We start from the raw sequence: 24,031 nt of genomic DNA on the forward strand, positions 1-24,031 counted from the left end.
TTTAGCATGGCCAGTCCACCTAACGTGCACAACTTTGGACTGTGGGAGGAAACCGGAGCACCCGGAGGAAACTCACGCACACACGGGGAGAACGTGCAGACTCCACACAGACAGTGACCCAAGCCAGAATCGAACCTGGGACCCTGGAGCTGTGAAGCAATTGTGCTAACCACTGTGCTACCGTGCTGCCCGTCCATGGTGGGATCCGAACCCTGATCCTCAGAACATTCCCCTGGGTCACTAGTCCAGTGACAATATCACTACGCTACCGCCTCCTCTGAAGCTGGAAGGAGGCTCTAGTCGGGAAGTAACACTGGCGTAAGCCTATGGGCTGCATGGTCTTTTGCTATGCTGTTAACTTCTATACTGATCTGGGGTTGGATTAGCACACTGGGCTAAATCGCTGGCTTTTAAAGACGTCCAAGGCAGGCCAGCAGCACGGTTCAATTCCCGTACCAGCCTTCCTGAACGGGCGCCGGAATGTGGCGACTAGGGACTTTTCACAGTAACTTCATTGAAGCCTACTTGTGACAATAAGCGATTTTCATTTTTCATTCATTTCACGATCAATTGAGACGCAAGTTCACGGGACCTCTGATCAGCTCCAGGCTAGATTGCCAGGGAGATCGCCTTTAGCAAGAGAAAAATTGGCTCTTACAAGGTGGCAAATTAAATTGTTCATCTCACTCCATACTGCTCTGCACATTAACCATTCAGTGGCGCATGAAGAATCCTGCAAGTTTTGCAATCCCAACCACAACGACACTGGCAAGATTGGTTGTCATGGACACTGCCTCTCGGCAGCAGACTGCGAGAAAAAGAAAATAGGATTCCAAAATGGGAAAGCGGGCAGGAATATGATTAGCTCGAAAATGTTATAAATACATGATTCTGAGAACGGGTCAAGCTACCTGCCCAAGCAGCAGTTACATGCTATTGCAAGTTGACAGCATCAAAGGATGTTTGAACAGCGGTAATGTACTGAGCGAGCAAGCTCAAGGTTGGAAGTTTAAACCACACCAAGGCAAGTGGGAAAATTCAATTCATTACATCTGTCAGCCTCTGAAAGGCGGATGGTTTGCTGGAACTATCCACTAACTCAGCTAATGTCCCTTAGGAAAGGAAAAACGGCACACCTCCTCTGTGCGGCCTAACCTACAGCATATCCGCCACAAATGACATCATATGTGACTGGGACAAAGGCAAACTTTCCCCTCCTTGTCCTTCTCGAACTTCCCACAGCCTTTGGGCGAGACCTAGCGGCCGCGTTAGCACGTCACGTCATGGCCCGCGAGGTCTTGCAAAAGGGCCAAAAACTGGATCGCGCCCCAGCGAGATTTCGGAACACACAGGGGCGGGGGTGGATTCCGTGATGGGGTCACGGCTTGCGTGGGTGGTCCTGAGTCTGCTGCCTGGGTTGTTTAAACGTTCTTATAGGACTGTGTTAGTCTCCTGACTGTGGCATGGATTGGATGCAGGCCGCATGGAGTTGTGGTGTGAGTCAAGTTGGCCTGCCGAATTGGCTGGGTGGGTAAGATTCCACAAAAGAAGGCAACACTGTAGGGGGGGGGGGGGGGTCTTAAGTATAATGGCATGAAGCAATGCGATCTCAGAATAGTGTAACCTGAATAAGAAGGGTGCCTATTGCCTTTGCCTATCCCTGAAGCATTCCAGAGACTCCTGCTCGTCAAACTAATTTGTCATCAAGAGTTCATCCTTAACAGTGCCAGCTGCCCACAGTCTCAAAGTCAAGGAATGGGATGAATTCTCAGGGCTCAGGGGTAAACACTTGGGTATCCGGGATCGAGGGACACTGGGCTTGCTTTTGTGCTGGACCGCAACGTCGGCCAGTGAGGATCCATTAGCCCCCAATGTAGACATCACCGTCCAGTTGACCCTGCCCATTAGGGATGTGCGAGCATATAAACCTCCTGGCAGAATCTCCAGTTATATACAGAATAAGGGAGTGGAGAACCAGATGGCAGGCCAAAGGCGACCCTGGCAGGGTGAGGGTATAGGCTGGAGCCAATTATGCAATGGAGATGGGAGGGACCCGAGCTGTGAGTGAGTGGTAGTAGCTGGATAAGGTATGGGACTGGCTACCCCCAGGTTCGGGGTGCAAGTAGGTCTGGGGAGGTGCTGATGTTATCCGGTTGTAACATCAACCTGACACTCTCTCTCATCCCTCCCAGATAGCCAAGCGATATCAGTATGGAGCCAGTGGAGCTGTCCATTCCTCTTATTACAGCGCTGCAGGAGTACAGACTCCAACAGCAACATGCGGCGGTACCCGGGGAAGACCCTGCGGCAGGAAACCAGGTGGGCAGAGGGCATGAAGGCACAGGAGACACAGGCAAGGGTGTGCAAGACCTGTCTTTCAGGGAGTTGTCAGACCAGACAACATGCGCCGTAAGAGGCTTCACCTCACCACAAAGACTGTGCGGGACCTGTGCCATATTCTTTCCAAATTGTCGCCCCGTGGCGGCAGAGGATACCTGCTCCATGTGACCGTAGAGGTCACGAAAGCCCTCAATCTTTACATGACGGGGTTGTTTCAGGGCTCCACGGGTGACCTATGCAACATCTCGCAGGCGTCCACCTATAAGTACATCCAGGAGATCATTGATGCACTCGATATAAGGGATTTAGACTTTATTCATTTCGACCTGAATCAGGTCGAACAGGATGAGAGGGCTGCGGGATTCGGCAGAAAGCTGGTCTGCCACAGGTGCAGGGGGTGATTGACAGCTCCCTCCCATGCCGCTCTATGCAGCCCATGGCATCGGGGAGTCCCCTTCATAAACAGGAAGGGGTTTTAGACCCTCAATGTGCAGCTGGTGTGTGACCGCCAGATGGAATTCATGCACGTGTGTGCATGTATCCCAGGAAGCATGCATGATAGTTACATCCTTGGACAAGCGCAGACCCCTGGCATTTTCGAGGGTCACCCCAGGCTGCAGGGATGGCTTGTGGGGGACAAGGGATATCCCCTGAGGTATTGTCTGATGATGCCAGTGTGGAGGTCAGAGATCTCAGCAGAGGCGGGTACAGCGAGGCGCACTGTGCCACCTAATCCATGACCGGGCGGCCCAGCCGCCTCACGCAGATGCCCTTGACATGTCCGGTGGGCCGCCCGAGAAGGTCTTTCACACCATGATGGTCTGCTGTGCCCTACAGAACCTGACCCTGCAGCGAGTAATGACCTACATGAGGAGTTCCTGGAGGAGCAGCATGTGTCCTCGGATGAGGAGGACCTTCAGGAGGGGAGTTGAGGAAGAGGCTGCTGAGGATCCGGAGGATGGAGGCCAGGTGTGGGCGACGCTGCACATGGGCAGTAGGGCTCAGGCCGTCATCATCACCTCCTGGTTCATGGCGTAGGACCAACATGTCGTCTAACAGTGCGACAACACCCCCCCCCCACCCACAACTGCCAGCTCACCCCACCCCTCTCCACCCCACACACTCCAATACATCATGACTCCTCTGAGACCAGGGGATGAAGGTAGCTGAGTGCTCACTCATCAGGGTGCTGGGGCAGGGGAGTCCTTGAGTGCCCGCTGCCCGGTTCAATGCAGGAGGGTAATGACGACTCGCAGTGAGGAGTAATGAGCGATGCTCCTCAGCTACTGCTTAGCACTGACTCCTGCCTGTCAGCTGCCAGCACGCTGACTCCCTGGTGCATGTCTGAGTGAGGTCCTGCACTACATTCCTCTGTCCTTTTGCTCTAGATGGGGATTAGGGGGTGAGGGTCTCAGGTTTACTAAATCATGCTCGAGTCCAGTCACTACATTTGAAACATTCACACTGAGAAGGCCTAATTGTCTGCCTCACATTGAGGGCCGATGAGGAGAACTATGTCCAGATGGGGAGAAGCGCAGGCCACTGGGTGGAGGGTTAAAGAATGGGAGGAGTTAAGGTGGTGGAGAACAATGATATTTCGTTCAGTGACATGTGCACAAGTTAGAAGTGATAATGAACCCACAACTATCGGGGCCAAACCTCACCTATTCCCACTATGTGCCCCAACAACTCCTTACACAATGAACCCACCCAGAATGTACATCAGAGGCAGAAGCGGCCTGCTGCTTCCCACGCCCTGTTGTCTGAGACACCCTTGGTGGACGACCTTTGCAGGGCCGGGACCTGGAGGGCCCTCAGCCTACTTTTGGGTGGCACTGGTTTTGCCCATCACCCTGTTCTGCCCACTGCACCTGAGTTGCGCCAGTCACAGGAAGGGGGTATTCAGATTGGCAGGTCACACCGAGTCTCCTGAATGGAAGGCTCAGTGTGTGCTCTAGTGGATCCTCCCCTCTCCGGCTTCTCATGGGCCCCTGGGTCACGCCATGGGATGGAGGGGCAGCTGGAGTGAGCTCCAGAAGCCTCAACGTCATCTGGCGTTGCAAGTCCTGGTGGTCCACCAGAGTCTGCACCATGGTGTCGAACCTCTCAACCATGGTCCTCATGGACTGAGCCATACTTCAGAGCTCTCCAGTCATAGATCTGACCTCTTGCCCAGAATTTCCATTCTGGATGCCACCCTTGCAGCGTTAGCCTGGGTGCCACACATCGGCGGCAATATCTCCCGCGGCAGAAGGTTTTGGAACTCCTCCATTCAGCCTCGTAGTCGCAGGAGTCTCACTGCCAACACCTCCTGGTGTTCCCGGCTCTGCCTTTGCATCTCTAGCAATTAAGGGACAACCATGTTCAGAGGCAAGGGACCTGGCTGGGGCACAGCTGAGTCCTGAGATCCAGCAGATCTCTGACTGTCCGATCCCAGGGACGTTCCTGCCTCTGCCTGATGTGCATCAGAAGCAGTGTGGTGCTCACCAGATAGTGACCCAGAAGCCAGCTTGCTGACATCGTCCACTGAGGTGTGAGTCGCTGCGATGGTGGATGGTGCGGGTGATAGCTGGAATGCCTCTGCCGAGTCCTCCTCCGAGGTGGTGTTGGAGATGGGGGAGGTCAGACACTGCCAATAGACAGACCAAGCTCTTTGGTTGATGGGGGGGGGGGGGATGATGATGTTTGAGGAAGTTACTGGGAGGTTGGGTCCTGAGTTGGTGACATGTGTGATTGAGGTGACATTCTGGGAGGTGACAGAAGGGTGGAGTGCAGAGAGGAGACAGTAAGCACTCACCCTGGCTGATCGGAGGAGGTCATTCATCTTTTTCCTGCATTGCACACCTGTCCGCTTGGTCAGGTGTTGGCATTGACCAGTGCTGCCACCGTCTCCTGGGTGGGATTCATCACCTTTCTGGAGAGCGTCCTGCCAGCCCAAGGGTATATCCTAGCCAGCCTCTCCTCCATGGGACCCATCAAACCATTGAGGGGCCCCCTCTGTAAATCTAGGAGGAGCTGGTTTCCTAGCCGCCACTCTCCTGACATGAATGGGTGCTGTTTAAATGCAGCGGCCCCTTCACTCAAGTGCTCAGGTGACCCATGGGGCACACGAATCAGATGCTTCGCGCCTCAGGCACAGCGATTTTTACATGGGGCGGGGGGGGGGGGGGGGGGGAGTTCAAAGTGGGGTCTGGACCGCACCCCCAGGGCCGGCAGGAACCGCAAAAATTTTCTCGGAGAAAATTACACCGTTATTGTTTTGGAAAAGTTCCACCCTTTGGCTCATCTGAAGCCACCGTCCTCCAAAATCTCAGCACGCTATCCAGCTGGGTGGGATGGTGCTCACCTGGTTCCACTCTTATCTATCCAACAGAAACCGGGGGAATACCCGTTAAGGCTTCCAGCTCCCGCCCACTTATCTCTCGTGCCCTTCAAGATCGATCCTTGGATCTCTCCTATTTCTGATCCACATGTTACCCCTTGGCGACATTCAGCAATGTTCATGCGCACTTGGTCGACTTCCAACTCGACCTCAATGCCACCCTTCTCAACTCCTCCACTGCTAATCCAGTACTGGGTGAATAGAAATTTCTTCCAATGAGATATTGAGAAGACCAAAGTCTTCGGTCACCACTTACAAATTCTGCTCCTTGGTCACCATCACCAACCGAACTGTTTTCACGCTCGGTATCATGTTTGACATTTGATTCCAAGATGAGCTTCTAACCTCTTATCCTCACCATCATTAAAGCCGCCTATTTCTACCTCTGTAACATTGACCAACTCTGCCCCGTGTTAGTTAATTTGCTGCTGAAACCTTCATCCATGTCTTTTCAATGCACTCCCGCCAGCTTCCCACACTCAAACTTCAATAAACCTGAGGTCGTCCAACACTCTGCTGCTCTTATCATGTTGCATTTACTCATTCCCCACTAACATACGTTGGCTCGCGGTTAAGCAACACCTTGATTTTAAAATTATCCACAGAGCATCGAACCATCAATTTGCTACAGTGCAGAAGGAGGCCATTCGACCCATCGGGTCTGCACCGACCCTCTGAAAGAGCACTCTTCCCAGGCCCACTCCCCACCCCGATCCCCGTAACCCCAGCTAACCTACACATCTTTGGACATTAAGGAGCAATTTATCATGGCCAATCCACTGAATCTGCACATCTTTGGACTGTGGGAGGAAACGCCCGGAGGAAACCCACGCAGATACGGGGAGAATGTGCAAACTCCAGACGGACAATGACCCAAGGCCGGAATTGAACCCGGGTCTCTGGTGCTGTGAGGCAGTGATGCTAACCACTGTGCCATCGTGCCGCCCCTTATCATCCTTGTTCTCAAATCCATCCATTGCCACGGCCATCCCTATCTGTCTTGGGGCTGGTTTAGCACAGTGGGCTAAACAGCTGGCTTGTAATGCAGAACAAGGCAACAGCGCGGATTCAATTCCTGCACTGGCCTCCCCGAACAGGCGCCAGAATGTGGCGACTAGGGGCTTTTCACAGAAGCCTACTTGTGACAATAAGTGATTATTATTATTATAGGGTGGGATTTTCCTCCCTCTCCACGCCGTGTTCTGCAGAGGTGGAGGGCAGCTTGTCAGTGGCCGGCAGCAGGATCTTTGGGTTCTACCGTTTTCAACGGGATGCCCCATCGAACACACCCCTCATGGCCGCAAAACGCATGCCGGGGGTCCGCCGTTGACGGGACAGTAAGTTCCTGCCGTCATGAATGGCCAGATAACTCTGCCCATTATCCCCTCTAGATGGTGGTGTAGTGGGAATGACACCGTTGATAAATCTGGATTATTTGGCTAGTCTCAGTTAATGTGACCAATAAATTATCACGGTTGGAAAAACCCACTTACTTCACAAACGTTGCTGACGCAAGGAAATCTGCCATCCTTACCTGGTCTGGCCGACATGTGACATTAAATGGTCAGAGATTATCTAAATGGTCAGAGATTGCAGAGCTCTGAGATTCAGAGGGATCTGGGTGTCTTAGTGCATGAATCACAAAAGGCTAGTAGACAGATGCAGCAAGTAATTAGGAAAGCTAATACAATGTATTGATTCGTTGTGAGGGAATTGAATACAAAAGTAGGGAGGTTAAGCTTCAGTTGTATAGGGAACTGGTGAGACCAGATCTGGACTATTGTGTACAGTATTCGTCTCTTTACTCAAGGAAAGATGTGAATGGATCAGAAGCAGTTCAGAGAAGGTTTACTGACTAACACTAGGAATGGGCGGGTTGGCTTACGAGGAAAGGTTGAAGAGGATAGTTTTATATCTACTAAAGTTTAGAAGAGTGAGAGTAGACTTGATCGAAATCTTCAAGATCTTGAGGGTTATTGACAGGATGGATATGGATAGGTATAGAGAGGATGTTTCAGTTTTTTCAGATGCACAGTTTTGGTCCCTTATTTGAGGAAAGATGTAGTGGCATTGGAGGCAGTTCAGAGGAAGTTCACTGGGTCGATTCCAGAGATGAGGGGTTTGTCGTATGAAGAAAGATTGGGACGTTTAGGGCTATACTCTCTCGAGTTCAGAAGAATGAGGGGAGATCTAATTGAGGTATACAAGATGCTGAAAGGTATGGATAAAGCAGACATGGAGCTGATGCTTCCTCCTGTGGGGCATTCTGAAAGGAGAGGTCATAATCTTAGGATCAGAGGTAGCAAATTTAAAATGCAGTTGAGGAGAAATTACTTCTCCCAAAGTGTTGTGAATCTGTGGAATTCGCTACCCCGGAGTGCGGTGGATGCTGGGACAGTGAGTAAATTTAAGGAGGAGTTAGACAGATTTTGAATTGGAAATGGGTTGAAGGGTTATGGAAAACGGGCAGGACGGTGGAGTTGAGGCCAGGATGAGATCAGCCATGATCGAATGGTGAAGCAGACTCGATGGGCCCAATGGCCTAATTCTGCTCCTCAACCTTATGAAATTATGTTTCCTCTTTGGGAAGAAAATAGAACCAGGGATCACTGTTTGAAAATAAGGGGTCACTCATTTCAGACAGAGATGAAGAGTAATTTTTCTCTCAGAGTGTTATAAGTCTCTGGAGCTCTCTTCCTCAAAAGGCGGTGTAAACAGAACCTTTGAATATTTTTAAGGCAGGGCGAGATACATTCGTGATTGACAAGGGGGGTGAAAGGGTGAAAGGGGGTGAGGCAGGAATGTGGGATTGAAGTTACAATTAGATCAGTCATGATCTTATTGAATAGCGGAGCAGGTTCGAGGGGCCGAATGGCCTCCTCCTGCTCCTAATTTGTATGTTCAAGTTGCGTTGGTTAGATTTGGCATAAACAAACCAATACCAATCATACTACCACAGCAAGGACATCAGAGGCCCACTATCAGCACCTAAAACCAGCAATGGGAGGGGCAATGAATCCGGTATTGCCAACATCCGGAGAACATACCTCCAAACCTCTCAGAAAACAGTTGAGGTTTCCAATCGGCTTCAATGGATTTTGCGACAATTTCTACAACTTGTTTTGTGTTGCAAAAGGTAAAAACTTTCCACTTTTACTGCATGGCTGCAAAAACCATTTTCATTAATGAAAACCTCTGTGGAGTACATGGACCCCACAAAGAGGTCGTCTAGCATTGGCATATTAGCGTAGTGCACAAACAAGCATGGAGACAGTTCTTAACTTGCACCCTTTGCTGTATATATGTACATAATTCTGGAGCTGGGTTCTCCACAGCGAACCCGCGGCCAGCGCGGGCGGAGAACCTACTTTCACGCCGTAATCGGGCCTGGCGCCCGTCCGGTGATTCTCCGGGCCCTGAAAATCGGCGTGACCGCTGAGTACGCCGCGCCGCCAGGGGGCCATTGCCAGAGGCCCGCCCAGCAACCCACCGCTCCCGACCGGCCGGGCTCCTGGTGGAGTTGGAGCTAACCACCTATTGCCGGTCGCGATGCTGGCGTGGTGGCTGCGAACTCAGCCCGTGGCCGTCTTGGTCCGGGGCGGGCGGATCGGAGGCCAGGGGGGTACGGACAGGCAGCCGAGGGTTAATTCTGTCCTGGTTCCGGCTCGGGCGCGCGGCCGATCGGGGGCGCTCTCTTTTCTCTGTGTGGTTCTGCGGTCCAAGTCTGCCGTGGAGCTCAACGCAGCCGGTGGAGGACGCTTCCCTCCGCATGCGCGGACTCCGAACTGGATGTGCGGGAACCGGTCTCCGCAGCAAAAGCTGTGCGATTCACTCCGGGTCACTGCCAGCCCCCTGCAGGGCATTGAATTGGTTCAGCATTTTGTAAGGAATTTCTGGAGTAAAACTCCACCGTTTCCAAGCCGGCGTGGGGGACATAGTCTAATTTTGAGAGAATCCAGCCCATGGTATTCCATCGACACCTAGGGCTCGTCCGCCACAACCTCCCCCCTCCCCTCCTCCATGGTATGTTTTGCGGTTGCAGAGGCAGCCCGCCATTGGTCAGCTGTGGGAGCGTCCAGTCCCGCCGTAGTCGATGGGTTTTCCCCGTTGTCCACACCCTCCGCAGCCGGAGAACATGTGCGTGCGGTGTGGTGGGGGGGGGTCACCGTCAGCGGGGCCAGCAAGGTCGGCTGGAAAATGTTAGCCCAAGAGCTAACTTAGTGATGTCTTTGAGGTCTTAAGTAAGAGCAGCTGAATGCTATCCAACACCTTGCAACAGTTCGTGCGTCAAGTTTCCTGCGTTCAATCCTATTCTTAAACTCCATTCAACAGCAGTTTCTAAATTGCTCAGAGGCAGAAGCAGTTTTCCTGTTGCGCCTTTCTCGCCCGCTCCCATTGTGAATTTTGTGATGTTTCACCCACATCATTGGCATCCGTGAGCTGACGAAACACAGCACTGAGACGCAAGATCAGAGCATGTTTTCTCGCCGGCAGCAAATAAAACCTGGTAGAAACGCAGACACTTCCCTCGCTCCCTCCCCCAACTAATCAACATTTTCTATTTTCAAAAGTACTGAGATTGTAAGAGACACAGCGGAGCAATTGCAAAATATTGAAAGCAAATAATCAAGCACCAGGAAACGAATCATGACACCAGATAAATTGCTTTCTCTTCCAGAATTCATTTCTCAATTTCCAATTACATTATTTTGGATGATAATATTTCTGTTGATTATCCAAATAGTCAACACAGTTTTAAACCAAGAAAACAGCCACATGAATATTTGCAATAATTGCCATGAAATATTATGACATATGGAATAAACATAACTTTAATCAACTAACGACCAGCATTCAGGAACTTAATACTGGTATTTTAATATACTTATGCTGTTATACTGCAGTTGAAGTGTCTAAATAGACTTCGGAATCTTACTGCGAGGCAGTAACTTAGATGAATTGAATTAGTTTTATTCAACCGCTTACCTTAAATAGCCCGTGTCGACTGTTCCGTTGTCCGAGCCATAAGCTGATTCCTGGGCTGAAGTTGGTCTGGGGAGGATCGATAACGCGCTCGTAAATTCTATGGGGGAAGAAAAATAAATCACATTTTTCGTTCAGTTCAAAGGTCGATGTCAAAGGCTTTAACAAATCACCTGATGGCAATAAATCGTTGAGTCATTAATATTTCACATGAACAAGCGAATGGCAAGTCAAATCTTTTTCACGCATTTCAAAGGTGCAATTCAAAATGGAGGTGCCATCCTTTCAGTTAATCAATCTTTTCTCACCCCCCCCACCCTCCGAATAAACCTCATCCATTTGTCACGGCTACTCCAACGCAATCATTCTTCAGCCAGCGTGTGAAGGCGAGAAGATGATGTGATTAGAACATAGAACACAGAACATAGAACAGTACAGCACAGTACAGGCCCTTCAGCCCACGATGTTGTGCGGACCATTTATCCTAATCAAAGATCAACCTAACCTACACCCCTTCAATTTACTGCTGTGTAGCCACGTAAAATGGCTGCGTCCCGATTAATTTGGCCAAAACCCGACTTAAAATGGCTAAACCGGAAAGGCTGCTGGGAAAAGCAGGTAACAAGACAGAAACGGACAGCTGCAGACAGAATAGCATATTCGGCTCTGGGTAAGTTGGCCCAGATCGATACTCAGAGCTATTAACAGCCCATCCACCCAGACATCTGCAGTTTAATCGGCTATCCCCGGGAACAATTGCAACATATTAGCAATTGAATACCGGGCCAGACCTGTCGGCGCCTGCAGTGGCCGAAACAAAGGCAGGTGAACGACCACCCCCCGATCGGGGAATCGCCTCGCAATTGGACGTATCGAACCCAAGTCCAATCACTTGGGACTCAGGGTCAAGGGCCGCCCCGGGAGGCGGGAAGCCCCTGGGCCCTATAAAGTGAGGGGCCAAGTTCAGATCGCTCTCTCTCCCTTCTTCGCCTGCTCGAGACCTTCGCAAGAACAGCAACCGGCAACCGTAAGTTTGAGTCCAGCGATCGCTATCTGATAAAGACTCCTAGCCATCGACCTGTAGCAGCCTTTTGAATCCCGTGGGCCAGATCCGATTGGATAAGCCATTCGTTTCCCTGACCTGGTGGGCTCTTCCTAAAGTTAAGTATTGGCCAGTAGTGATAGGTTTATTATATAGATAGTAGGATTATTGTGTAAACATTACTTGTTGTATATAATAAATGACCGTTGATTTCAATCTTACTAAGCGGTGTGCTGACTTATTAATCATAACTTGAACTTGAACCACGTGGCGGTATCAGAAAGATACCTGGCGACTCATGAGCAAAGGTGACGTAATCAGAGCTAATAAACTAAGGCTAAAAAGAGCAACAGCTGTCCATGTGCTTGTCTAAGAGTCGCTTAAATGTCCCTAATGTCTCTCTCCACCTCCTCTGCTGGCAGTGCATTCCACTACTCTCTGTGTAACGAACCTACCTCTGACATCTCCCCTAAACCTTCCTCCAATCACCTTAAAATTATGTCCCCTCGTGACACCCATTTCCAAGTCTCTGGGGAAAAGTCTCTGGCTACCCACTCTATCCATGCCTCAAATCACCTTGTACACCTCTATCAAGTCACCTCTCTGCCTTATTCGCTCCAGTGAGAAAAGCCCTAGCTCCCTCAACCTTTCTTCATAAGACATGCCCTCCAATCCGGGCAGCATCCTGGTACATCTCCTCTGTACCCTCTCCAAAGCATCCACATCCTTCCTATAATGAGGCGACCAGAACTGGACACAATATTCCAAGTGTGGTCTAACTAGGGTTTTATAAAACTGCAGCAAAACCTCACGGCTCTTAAACTCAATTCCCCTGTTAATGAAAGCCAACGCACCATACGCCATCTTAACAACCCTGTCAACCTGCGTGGCAACTTTGAGGGTTCTATGTACGTGGACCCCAAGATCCCTCTGTTCCTCCACACTTCCAAGAATCCTGCCTTTAACCCTGTATTCAGCACCTGTCAATGTCCTGTTGTAACCTGCAACAACCTTCAACACTATCTACAACTCCACCAACCTTTGTGGCATCGGCAAACTTACTAACCCATCCTTCCACTTCCTCATCCAAGTCATTTATAAAAACCACAAAGAGCAGAGGTCCCAGAGTGTCAGGAATAAGGGAGATGAACTTAGAGCATGGATCAGTACTTGGAACTACGATGTTGTGGCCATTACGGAGATTGGATTTCACAGGGACAGGAATGTTTTCAGAAGAATAGGGAGGGAGGTAAAAGAGGAGGGGGAGTGGCACTGTTAATTAGGGAGTGCACCACAGCTGCAGAAAAAGAGGTAGTTGAGGAGGGTTTGTCTACTGAGTCAGTATGGGTGGAAGTCAAAAACAACAACGGAGCAGTCACTTTATTGGGAATTTTCTATTGAGCCCCCAATAGCAGCAGAGAGATAGAGGAACAGATTGGGCAGCTTGGAAAAGTACAGAAGTAACAGAGTTGTTGTCATGGGTGACTTCAACTTCCCTAATATTGACTGGAACCTCCTTAGTGCAAATGGTTTGGATGGAGCAGATTTTGTCAGGTGTGTGCAGGAAGGATTCCTGACTCAATATGTAGATAGGCCGACTAGGGGGAGAGGCCATATTGGACTTGGTGCTCGGCCACGAACCAGGCAAGGTGTCAGATGTCTCGGTGGGAGCGCATTTCGGTAACAATGACCACAAATCATTGACCTTTATTCTTTGAGGGCTTCAAGGTTTCCATCAAGTTAGAATTCTGAGTAAATTACTTCTGCAGGTTTACGGTATTGTATAATTTTGCACAATTCGGAAAGTTGCTTCGAGTCATAGAGTCATTGATGTTTACAGCATGGAAACAGGCCCTTCGGCCCAGCTTGTTCATGCTGCCCAGTTTCTATCACTAAGCTAGTCCCACTTGCCCACATTTGACCAATATCCCTCTATACCCACCCTGCCCATGGAACTGTCTAACTGTTTTCTAAAGGACAAAATTGCACCTGCCTCTACCACTGCCTCTGGCAGCTCATTCCAGATGCTCACCACCCTCTGTGTGAAGAAATTTCCCCTCTGGTCTCTTTTGTATTTCTCCCCTCTCACCTTAAACCTATGCCCTCTAGTTCTGGGCTCCTCTACCTTTGGGAAAAGATGATGTGGAGGCGCCGGCGTTGGACTGGGGTGAGCACAGTAAGAAGTCTTACAACACCAGGTTAAAGTCCAACAGTTTTGTTTCGAATCATTAGCTTTCGGAGCACATCTCCTTCACCTGAAGAAGGAGCTGTGCTCCGAAAGCTAGTGATTCGAAACAAACCTGTTGGACTTTAACCTAGTGTTGTAAGACTTCTTACTTTGGGAAAAGATGTTGACTATCTACCTTATCTATGCCCCTCATTATTTTATAGACCTCTATAAGATCACCCCAAAACCTCCTGCACTCCTGGGAAAAAAGTCCCAGCCTATCCAGCCTCTCCTTATAACTCAGACCATCAAGTCCTGGTAGCAGCCTCATAAGTCTCTTCTGCACTCTTTATAGTTTAACAATATCCTTCCTATAATAGGGTGACTAGAACTGAACACAGTATTCTATGTGTGGTCTTATTAATGTCTTGTACAACTTCAACAAGACACCCCAACTCAATATTCTGACCGATAAAACCTAGCATGCCGAATGCCTTCTTCACCACCCTGTCCACCTGCGACTTCACCTTCAAGGAACTATGAACCTGTACCCCTAGATCGCTTTGTTCTGTAACTCTCCCCAACTCCCTACCATTAACTGAGTAGGTCCTGCCCTGATTTGATCTACCAAATTGCATCACCTCACATTTATCCAAATTAAACTCCATCTGCCATTCATCGGCCCACTAGCCCAATTGGTCAAGATCCAGTTGCAATCTTATAATCACTATCCACTATGCCAATCTTGGTGTCAGCTGCAAACTTAGTAACCATGCCTCCGACATTCTCATCCAAATCATTAATATATATAACAAGTAACAGTGGACCCAGCACCAACCCCGAAGGCGCACCGCTGGTCACAGTCCTCCAGTTTGAAAAACAACCCTCCACAACCACAGTCGCCAAGCCAATTTTGTATCCAATTGGCTATCTCACCCTGGATTCCATGAGATTTAACCTTTTGCAACAACCTACCATGCGGTACCTTGTCAAAGGCCTTGCTAAAGTCCATGAAGACAATGTCGACTGCACTGCCCTCATCTACCTTCTTGGTTACCCCTTCAAAAAACTCAAAACAAATTTGTGAGCCATGACTTTCCCCTTACAAAGCCATGCTGACTTTCCCTAATTAGCCCTTGCCTGTCTAAGTGCCTCTGGATCCTGTCCCTCCTTCTTACAACTTACCCACTACAGAAGTAAGACTCACCGGTCTGTAGTTCCCTGGCTTATCCCTACATCCCTTCTTAAACAAGGGCACAATATTTGCTACCCTCCAATATTCAGGCACCTCTGCTGTCGCTGTCGATGATTCAAATATCTCAGCTAGGGGGCTTGAAACTTTTTCCGGGGTTAAAGCACATTTACTCTTTTTTGAAAATAAAATAGACTGTCGACATAATTATTTGAGTCAGTTCCTCCAAGGCAGCAGAACACAACGAGGATCAAATCAACCAGTGCGGCAAAAGCAAAATACTGCAAATGCTGGAAATCCGAAATAAAAACATGTCTGCATGTCTGGTAACATCATGGAGAGAGAAACAAGGGTGATATTTCGAGTCGATAGTCTTTTATTATGACTGACTTTGAGCGATAAATCCATTGCAGCCTTTCATGACAGCGATTTACACTTTTAGACTTGAAGAGAGAACCATAGAATCATAGAATTTACAGTCCAGAAGAAGGTCATTCGGCCCATCGAGTCTGCACCGGCCCCTGGAAAGAGCACACACCTCCAGCCCATCCCCACAACCCAGTAACCCCACCTAACCTTTTTGGACACCAAGGGACAATTTAGCACGACCAATCCACCTAACCTGCACATCTTTGGACTGTGGGAGGAAACCAGAACACGCGGAGGAAACCCACGCAGACACGGGGAGAACTTGCAGATTCCGCACTGGCAGTGACCCAAGCCGGGAATCGAACCTGGGACCCCGGAGCTGTGAAGCAACAGTGCTAACCACTGTGCTACCGTGCTGCCCAGAATCAAAAGGAATTAAGAACAAAAAAATTGTGCTTCATGACTTTCTGATAAAAGTCTCCAAAATGGGCGACAAGGTGGCGCAGTGGTTAGCACTGCTGCCTCACGGCGCCCAGGTCCCAGGTTCGATCCCGGCTCTGGGTCACTGTCCGTGTGGAGTTTGCACATTCTCCCCGTGTTTGTGTGGGTTTCAACCCCCCCCCCCAATCCCAAAGATGTGCAGGGTAGGTGGATTAGCCACGCTAAATTACCCCTTAAATGGAAAAAGTGAATTGGGAACTCTGAATCTATTTTTTTTTTAATTCTCCAAAATTGAATATTGATTTGCGGCATTTAGGTGTCGTTGGAGAGGTCAGATTGTATCACCTGTCCTGAGCTGACTTGAGATGGTGTTGGCGAGGTTTTTTTCCACGAGCTGCTACTCTTTGCAAAAGTCTTGCATTTGCATAGCACCTTTCACAATGTCAGGATGCAGCCAAAGTGCTTCTGACCTACAGCCACTGTTGTAATGCAGGCAATTAGCGCACAGCGAGCTTCCACACACAGTAATGTGATAATGATCAGGTGACCTATTTTTGTGACGGTTATTCAAGGGCAGCTGGGACAATGGTGACAAGTCCCCTGTTCATCTTCAAAGCAGTGCCCCAGGGTCTTTTCCATCCGGTTTAAGATGGCAGATGGTGCCTCAGCTTAAAATCTCATCCAAAAAAACGCCACCTCCGACAGTGCAGCACTCAGGAACAGAGGGATCTGGGAGCACTTGTCCACAGGTCTCCTAATTTGGCACAGAGAGGGAAGGTGGCGCAAAGGCACACATGGCATATTTTCCATTATTTGCCGAGGCCTAATGTATAATAGCTGGAAGGTTATGCTGGAAACGTATGAGACACGAGTTGGAAAGCAGCTAGGATACTGTCACCACATGACAGGATGGAACTGCACTAGAAGAAATTTACAAGGAAGCCCAAAGGTGCACAGGTGAGGTGGATTGGACATGCCAAATTACTCCTAAGTGTCCAAAGGTTGTGTGAGATTGATGCACGATCAATGACCACTAAAGCGAGGTTGTAGTCCAACTGAAGGCTTTAATAAGCTAGATGTTTCCCCCAGCAGCTCAGGTACAGAATGAAGGCTGCTGGGACGGCACGGGCTCTTATATCCCGCCTTGCAGGGCGGAGCTACCATACAGCTTGACCAATGAGAAACATACAATATCTACCAATGGTGTTCCAGCATTACTAGGCACAGTAATACCTCTACACAGACTACCACATTCACCCCCTGTTAAAAAAGAGTCCAGCGGGGGTGGTGGCTTGGTATTACAACATGGTAGCATGGTAGAAGTCATAGTTATGGAGGGTACGTGAGAAGAAGGCCACGGGTCTGCCCGCTTGGTTGAGGGTGGCTGTCAGAGTTACGTCGGACGTGTCGCTCTCGACCTGGAAGGGGAGGGACTCGTCTATGTCGTGCAACGTGGCCTTTGCAACGTCTGCTTTGATGCGGCTGAAGACCTGGCGGGCCTCTATCAACAGGGGAAAAACTGTGGATTGGATCGGGGGCGGCCTTGTCCGCATAGTTGGGGACCCTCTGGGCATAGTAAGAAAAAAAGCCCAGGCAACATTTCAGGGCCTTGGAGCAGTGACGTTGGGGGAACTCCATAAGGGGGCGCATGCATTCAGGGTCGGGGCCTATAACTCCATTTCGCACTACGTAGCCGAGGATGGCTAGGCGGTCGGTGCTAAACACGCATTTATTCTTGTTCTACATAAGGTTAAAGATCTTTGCGGTCTGGAGGAATTTTCGGAGGTTGGTGTTATGGTCCTGCTGGTCGTGGCCGCAGGTGATGACATTATCGAGATACGGAAATGTTGCCCGTAAACCATACCGGTCAACCATTCGGTCCATCTCACGCTGGAAGACTGAGACCCCGTTAGTGACAACGAAGGGAACCCTTAAGAAGTGGTAGAGCCGCCCATCTGCCTCGAAGGCAGTGTACTTGCGGTCACTAGTGCGAATGGGGAGCTGGTGGTAGGCGGACTTAAGATCCACCGTGGAGAAGACCTTGTAATGCGCGATCCTGTTTACCAGGTCGGATATGCGGGGGAGAGGGTACGCGTCCAGCTGCGTAAACCTGTTGATGGTCTGACTGTAGTCGATGACCATCCTCTGCTTCTCCCCGGTCTTTACCACCACTATGTGAGCTCTCCAGGGACTGTTGCTAGCTTCAATGACTCCTTCCCTCAGTAGCCGTTGGACCTCTGACCTAATAAAGATCCGATCCTGGGCACTGTACCGTCTGTTCCTGGTGGCGACGGGTTTGCAATCCGGGGTGAGGTTCGCAAACAGGGAAGGCGGATCGATTAAGCAGGACGTCTCGTGCCCGTTGATTAGTATCGTTGTTGTAGCAGTCGAGAGTGTTCGAGGCCAGGACTGGTCCAGGGTCACCGAGGCTAATCGCGGCAGCAGTTGAATGTTCTCTTCGGGCGGTGTGTGGTCAGTCTAGCTGGGGTCCTGGGAGTCCATCCAAGATGGTGGCACCCATTGGTCGCACATGGCTGGGGGTGCACAAAATGGCGGTGCCCATCCATCGTATGTGGCGTCCGCGGGACACGATGGCGGCGCCCGGAGGCCACATGTGGCCCTGGAGGAGGAAGATGGCAGCACCCGCTGGCCGCACAGGGACCGTGGAGAGGATTGTGGTGGCGGTCCGCATTCGCCGCCGGAGACCGCGGCGACCGCACGGGCCTGGCAGACCGCCACAAAGTGGCCCTTTTTGCCGCATCCCTTGCAGGTGGATGCGCGGGCCGGACAGCGCTGCCGGGGGTGCTTGTCCTGCCCACAAAAATAGCAGCAGGGCCTCCCAGGGTTGCCAGGCCATCTTGCAGCATGAGCTTGCGGTGGGGGTGGGAGATTTCATAGATTTCATAGAATTTACAGTGCAGAAGGAGGCCATTTGGCCCATCTAGTCTGCACCGGCTCTTGGAAAGAGCACCCTACCCAAGTTCCACAGCTCCACCCTATCCCCATAACCCAGCAACCCCACCCAACACTATGGGCAATTTTGGATACTAAGGGCAATTTATCATAGCCAATCCACCTAACCTGCACATCATTGGACTGTGGGAGGAAACCGGAGCACCCAGAGGAAACCCACGCACACACGGGGAGGATGTGCAGACTCCGCACAGACAGTGACCCAAGCCGGAATCGAACCTGGGACCCTGGAGCTGTGAAGCAATTGTGCTATCCACTATGCTACCGTGCTGCCCGATGTCTCGGGGTCAGCCGCGGGGGTGTTCCACGCTGCCCAGGGGGCTGCCGTGCGGTCGGGGGTGTAAGCACGGGCGTTTTGGGAGCCCATTTCCAGGGAGCTGGCAAGGGCCCATGCCTCCTTGAGGCCTAGAGTGTCTTTCTCCAGCAATCGCTGGCGGATTTGGGAGGACAGCATACCTGCAACAAAAGCGTCCCGGATCAAAAGTTCTGTGTGGTCGCTCGCCGAAACTTGCGGGCAGCTGCAGTTTCTCCCCAACACCAGGAGCGCACAGTAGAATTGTTCCAGCGATTCCCCAGGGATTTGTCGCCTCGTCGCTAGCAGATGTCAGGCGTAGACGTGGTTTACCAGGCGAATATAATGTCCTTTTAGCAGCTCCATTGCTGCATCGAAGTCGTCCGCGTCCTCGATGAGGGTGTAAATTTCTGGGCTCACCCTCGAGTGCAGGACTTGCAATTTCTGTTCTCCCGTGGGTGTGTTTTCGGCCGTTCCGAGATATCCGTTAAAACACGCCAGCCAGTGCTTGAAGGTTGCCGCTGAGTTCGCCGCGTGGGGGCTGAGTTGCAGACACTCCGGCTTGATTCGGAGCTCCATCCTTTTAAATCTTGCTTATTAAATTGACGCGCGATCAATGACTACTAAAGCGAGGTTGTAGTCCAACTGAAGGCTTTAATAAGATAGATGTTTCCCCCAGCAGCTCTGGTACAGAAAGAATGCTGCTGGGGCAGCACGGGCTCTTGTACCCTGCCTTGCAGGGGGAGCTACCATACAGCTTGACCAATGGGAAACATACAATATCTACCAATGGTGTTCCAGCATTACTAGGTTCCGTAATACCTCTACACAGACTACCACAGGGATTATGGGGATAGGATGGGGAATTGGGCCTCGATCGGGTGCTCTTTCAAAGGGTCGGTGTAGACTCGATGGGCCGAATGACCTCCTTCTGCACTGTAGAAATTCTACAATTTTATGATTCCATGTTGCCTGGAATAGAGACTTGTAGCCATGAGGAAAGATCATTCAGACTGAGGTTATTTTCCTTGGAATGGAGGAGGCTGAAGGAAGATTTCATTGACGTATAAAATTGTGAGGGACCTAGATAGAGTTGAATTGAAGCGCTTACTTCCCTTCAGTCAATAACCAGAGGACATAGTTTAAAGTAATCGGTAGATGTATTTGAGGGGAGCTGAGCAGTTTTTATTCCACCCAGAAGGGTGACAGGGGTCTGGAACACACTGCCCGAAAGAGGGGTGGAGACAGTGTGGTAGTCGGTATTAGGGGTATTACGGTACCTAGGTTGGGGCTGTAAGATCATTGGTGTGGGAGGTACCTGAGACAGGAAGATCATTGGTGAAGCCTGCATGCTGGTTCCGCCCAGTAAGGCGGAGTATAAGAGTCTGTGTCTCCCCTGCAGCTGCATTCTGTACCTGCCCTGCTGGGGGAAACATCTCGTCCAATAAAGCCTTCAATTGTCATCCAATCTCGCTTCTGGAGTTATTGATCGAGCATCAATTTATTGGACTAGAACTCTTGGACATCAGTAATCTACAAGGCCACAGAAGTGGAATTAGGCTGGATAACTCTTGTTTAGCTGGTACATGATGGGAAGAATGGCTTAAACATTTGCACATTATAATAATAACAATCTTTATCAGTAGGTTTGCATTAACACTGCAATGAAGTTACTGTGAACATTCCCGAGTCGCCACATTCCGGCACCTGTTCGGGAACACTGAGGGAGAATCCAGCATGTCCGTTTCACATAACAAGCACATCTTTCGGGACTTGTGGGAGGAAACCGGAGGAAACCCACGCAGACACGGGGAGAACATGCAGACTCTGCACAGACCGTGACCCAAGCGGGAATCGAACCTGTGACACTGCCGCTGTGAAGCAACAGTGCTAACCACTGTGCTACCGTGGCCTGGATTTCTGTAACTCAAGTGTCTGGAATGGAATTCAAGCCCCAAATGCCCTGGCTCAGAAGCAAGAAGTACTACCAGCTGAACCACAACGTCATACAACCAAGTGGCTTGCTAAGCCACTTCAGAGGGTAATTAAATGTCAGGCACATTGGTGTCAAACGGGAGTCATTGAAGGGCAGACTGGGGAAAGTGTGTTTCCTTCATGAATTGGTGAATTAGCCAAATTTTTTACATCAATCTTATAATCTCATAAATCACTTCACTGGTACCAAAACTTTAACTCAAATTCTCGAGGTGGCATCGGGACTGTTGCCTAGTATTGGCACGGAACTCTGATTCACTAATCCAGTAACACAGTCACTATACGATCATGCTATTCCTTCTGGAAGAGATCTGTTATTCTCAATACTCTTGCAAAATTTCTGAAGCCCATCAGTTGTGAAGTCACCTTCACTGCTTATTCGCAAGGATAGGTTAGTATAAATTCTGCGTGGGAACCGTGTCCTCAGCGACACTTATTCACAGTTCTTTGCATGAACATATGCCATGGTAACCCACAAGGCTCAACTAATTGAGCACAGGATGCAGTGAGGCAGAGAATAAGGAGCAGCAGAGAAAAATACACCTGTAATTCAACAAACTCAATTCCGAGTCAAATATTTTTTTTTTCCATTTGGGTTCAATGTTTCTTTTCCTTCAAGTGTCACATGTACCCCAGCTCAACATTAGATCTTTAATTTGGGCCCTACTAGCACAGTCACCCGGACAGCGATTAATTCGGTGGTGCCAGTTATCTTGGTGATTCAGTGTGCAACTCCACAAGGGGTTGGGTTTGGGGACTCCTTCCCCTCGGTGCCGCACAGCACTGTTTACCTTGACAGGGCGATGTGTGGGATTGACATACCCGCCACAGCAAAGGTCCAAGGTTGGACCGGGGGTGGAGTTCAAGGTGAGGCCGGGAAAGGGGAATTAGCTTGACGAAGATATGGAGGGCAATGTGGAAGGAGGGCGGTGCAAGGTGGGGGGGGGGGGTGACAATGGCAGGGAGAGGGACAAGCAGATGGATGAAGAAGACGAGCAATGGAAAGCAGAAAGAAAACTGAGGTGAGGGAAGCTGGGCCCCGACAAACATGAAAATGAAAATCGCTTATTGTCGCTTCAATGAAGTTACTGTGAAAAGCCCCTAGTCGCCACATTCCGGCGCCTGTTCGGGGAGGCTGGTACGGGAATCAAACCGTGCTGCTGGCCTGCCTTGGTCTGCTTTAAAAGCCAGCGATTTAGCCCAGTGTGCTAAACCAGCCCCTATGTATGAAGAGCTCAAAAACTAGGTGGTCAAAGTTTTTTTTTCTTTATTCTTTCATGGGTTGTATGCTTCGCAGGCAAGGCCCGTCCCTAATCACCCTCAATTTCCAATTAAGGGCCAATTTAGCGTGTCCAATCCACCGATCATGCACATATTTGGGTGATGGGGGTGAGATCCACGGAATGTGCAAACCCTACATGGACAGTGATCCAGGCCCGGAATCGAACCTGGGTTCTCGGCGCCGTGAGGTAGAAATGCTAAGCACTGTGCCACTGTGCCACTGTGCCACTCTCGAATTCAGAGGCTCTTTAAGAATCCACCACACTGCTGTGGACCTGGAGGCACATGTAGGCCAGACCAGGTAAGGACAGCAGATTTCCGCCAGGGCATTAGCGAACCAGATGGGTTTGTACAACAATCGACAATGTTTTCATGGTCATCATTAGACTGTTTAGCACAGGGCTAAATCGCTGGCTTTGAAAGCAGACCAAGGCAGGCCAGCAGCACGGTTCAATTCCCGTAACAGCCTCCCTGAACAGGTGCCGGAATGTGGCGACTAGGGGCTTTTCACAGTAACTTCATTTGAAACCTACTTGTGACAATAAGCGATTTTCATTTCATTCATTTCGTTTCAGACTGTTAATTCTAGGTTTTTTTACTGAATTCAGATATCACCATCTGCCAAGGCGGGATTTGAACCAGGGTCTCAAGAGCATGACCCTGGGTGTCTGGATTACTAGTCCAGTGACAATGTCACTACCCCACTGCCTCCCAATGCCACATTGTTTACTGGAAGGGATGGATGAGGACTCCAGATGCAGTGGGTAGAGGTCCAAGTGGGGCAGGGGCGCTCCGCAGGTGATGGACCTGGGGGGAGGGTGGTTGAATCGAGGAACAGACTTCCCCCTGAGGCCTGAGGCCTCTAGCCCTTTTCCTCTGGATTGCTAACATCCTGCACCATCTGGAGAAGACAGGTGGGCTGGAGAGAGTGTAGGGAGTGTGCTGGACTGGTATATAAATATGGCGCCAGAATCTTCGAATCCCCCAGCTGACGGCAGGCGGACAAATCAGATGCCTCAAACTACCAGGTGACAGAAGTCGCCTGTGCATAGATAATGAAGGTCTAAGTGCAGAATCTGGCAAGGTTCCGCCATTGTGGCCAGCGGGAAAGGCACTGCCGGAACCTTCCGCACTGCACTTAGTCTCAAAAATGGAGAATTCCACTCCAAGAATTTGAAAGACTTTCCTCGCGCACATCATCTCTCCACTTACCAATGAATCATACAGAAAGCGACATGGGCAGCACGGTAGCACAGTGGCTATCACTGTTGCTTCACAGCTCCAGGGTCCCGGGTTCGATTCCCAGCCTCGGGTGACTGTCTATGCGGAGTCTGCACGTTCTCCCCGTGTCTGCGTGGGTTTCCTCCGGGTGCTCCGGTTTCCTCCCACAGTCCAAAAATATGCAGGTTAGGTGGATTGGCCATGCTAAATTGCCCCTTGATGTCCAAAAAGGTTAGGTGGGGTTACTGGGTTACGGGGATCGGGTGGCGGTGCGCACTTTAAGTGGGGTGCTCTTTCCAAGGGGCGGTGCAGACTCGATGGGCCGAATGGCCTACTTCTGCACTGTAAATTCT

At 50.2% G+C, this 24,031-nt stretch overlaps 1 protein-coding gene across 5 annotated transcripts in view; it reads right to left on the minus strand.

Moving 5' to 3' along the window:
• Positions 1 to 24,031, minus strand: part of LOC140384726 (protein kinase C-binding protein NELL1-like) — a 1,091,429-nt gene that overhangs the window by 1,016,394 nt on the left and 51,004 nt on the right. For all 5 annotated transcript variants that reach the window (XM_072466691.1, XM_072466689.1, XM_072466693.1 and 2 more), the window contains exon 5: positions 10,709 to 10,805. In XM_072466691.1, coding sequence (XP_072322792.1) covers positions 10,709 to 10,805 — 97 coding nt within the window. The remainder of the gene's footprint in view (positions 1 to 10,708; positions 10,806 to 24,031) is intronic.

The sequence above is a fragment of the Scyliorhinus torazame genome, chromosome 10, assembly GCF_047496885.1.
Source record: "Scyliorhinus torazame isolate Kashiwa2021f chromosome 10, sScyTor2.1, whole genome shotgun sequence".
In the NCBI taxonomy this organism is placed as follows: Eukaryota; Metazoa; Chordata; class Chondrichthyes; order Carcharhiniformes; family Scyliorhinidae; genus Scyliorhinus; species Scyliorhinus torazame.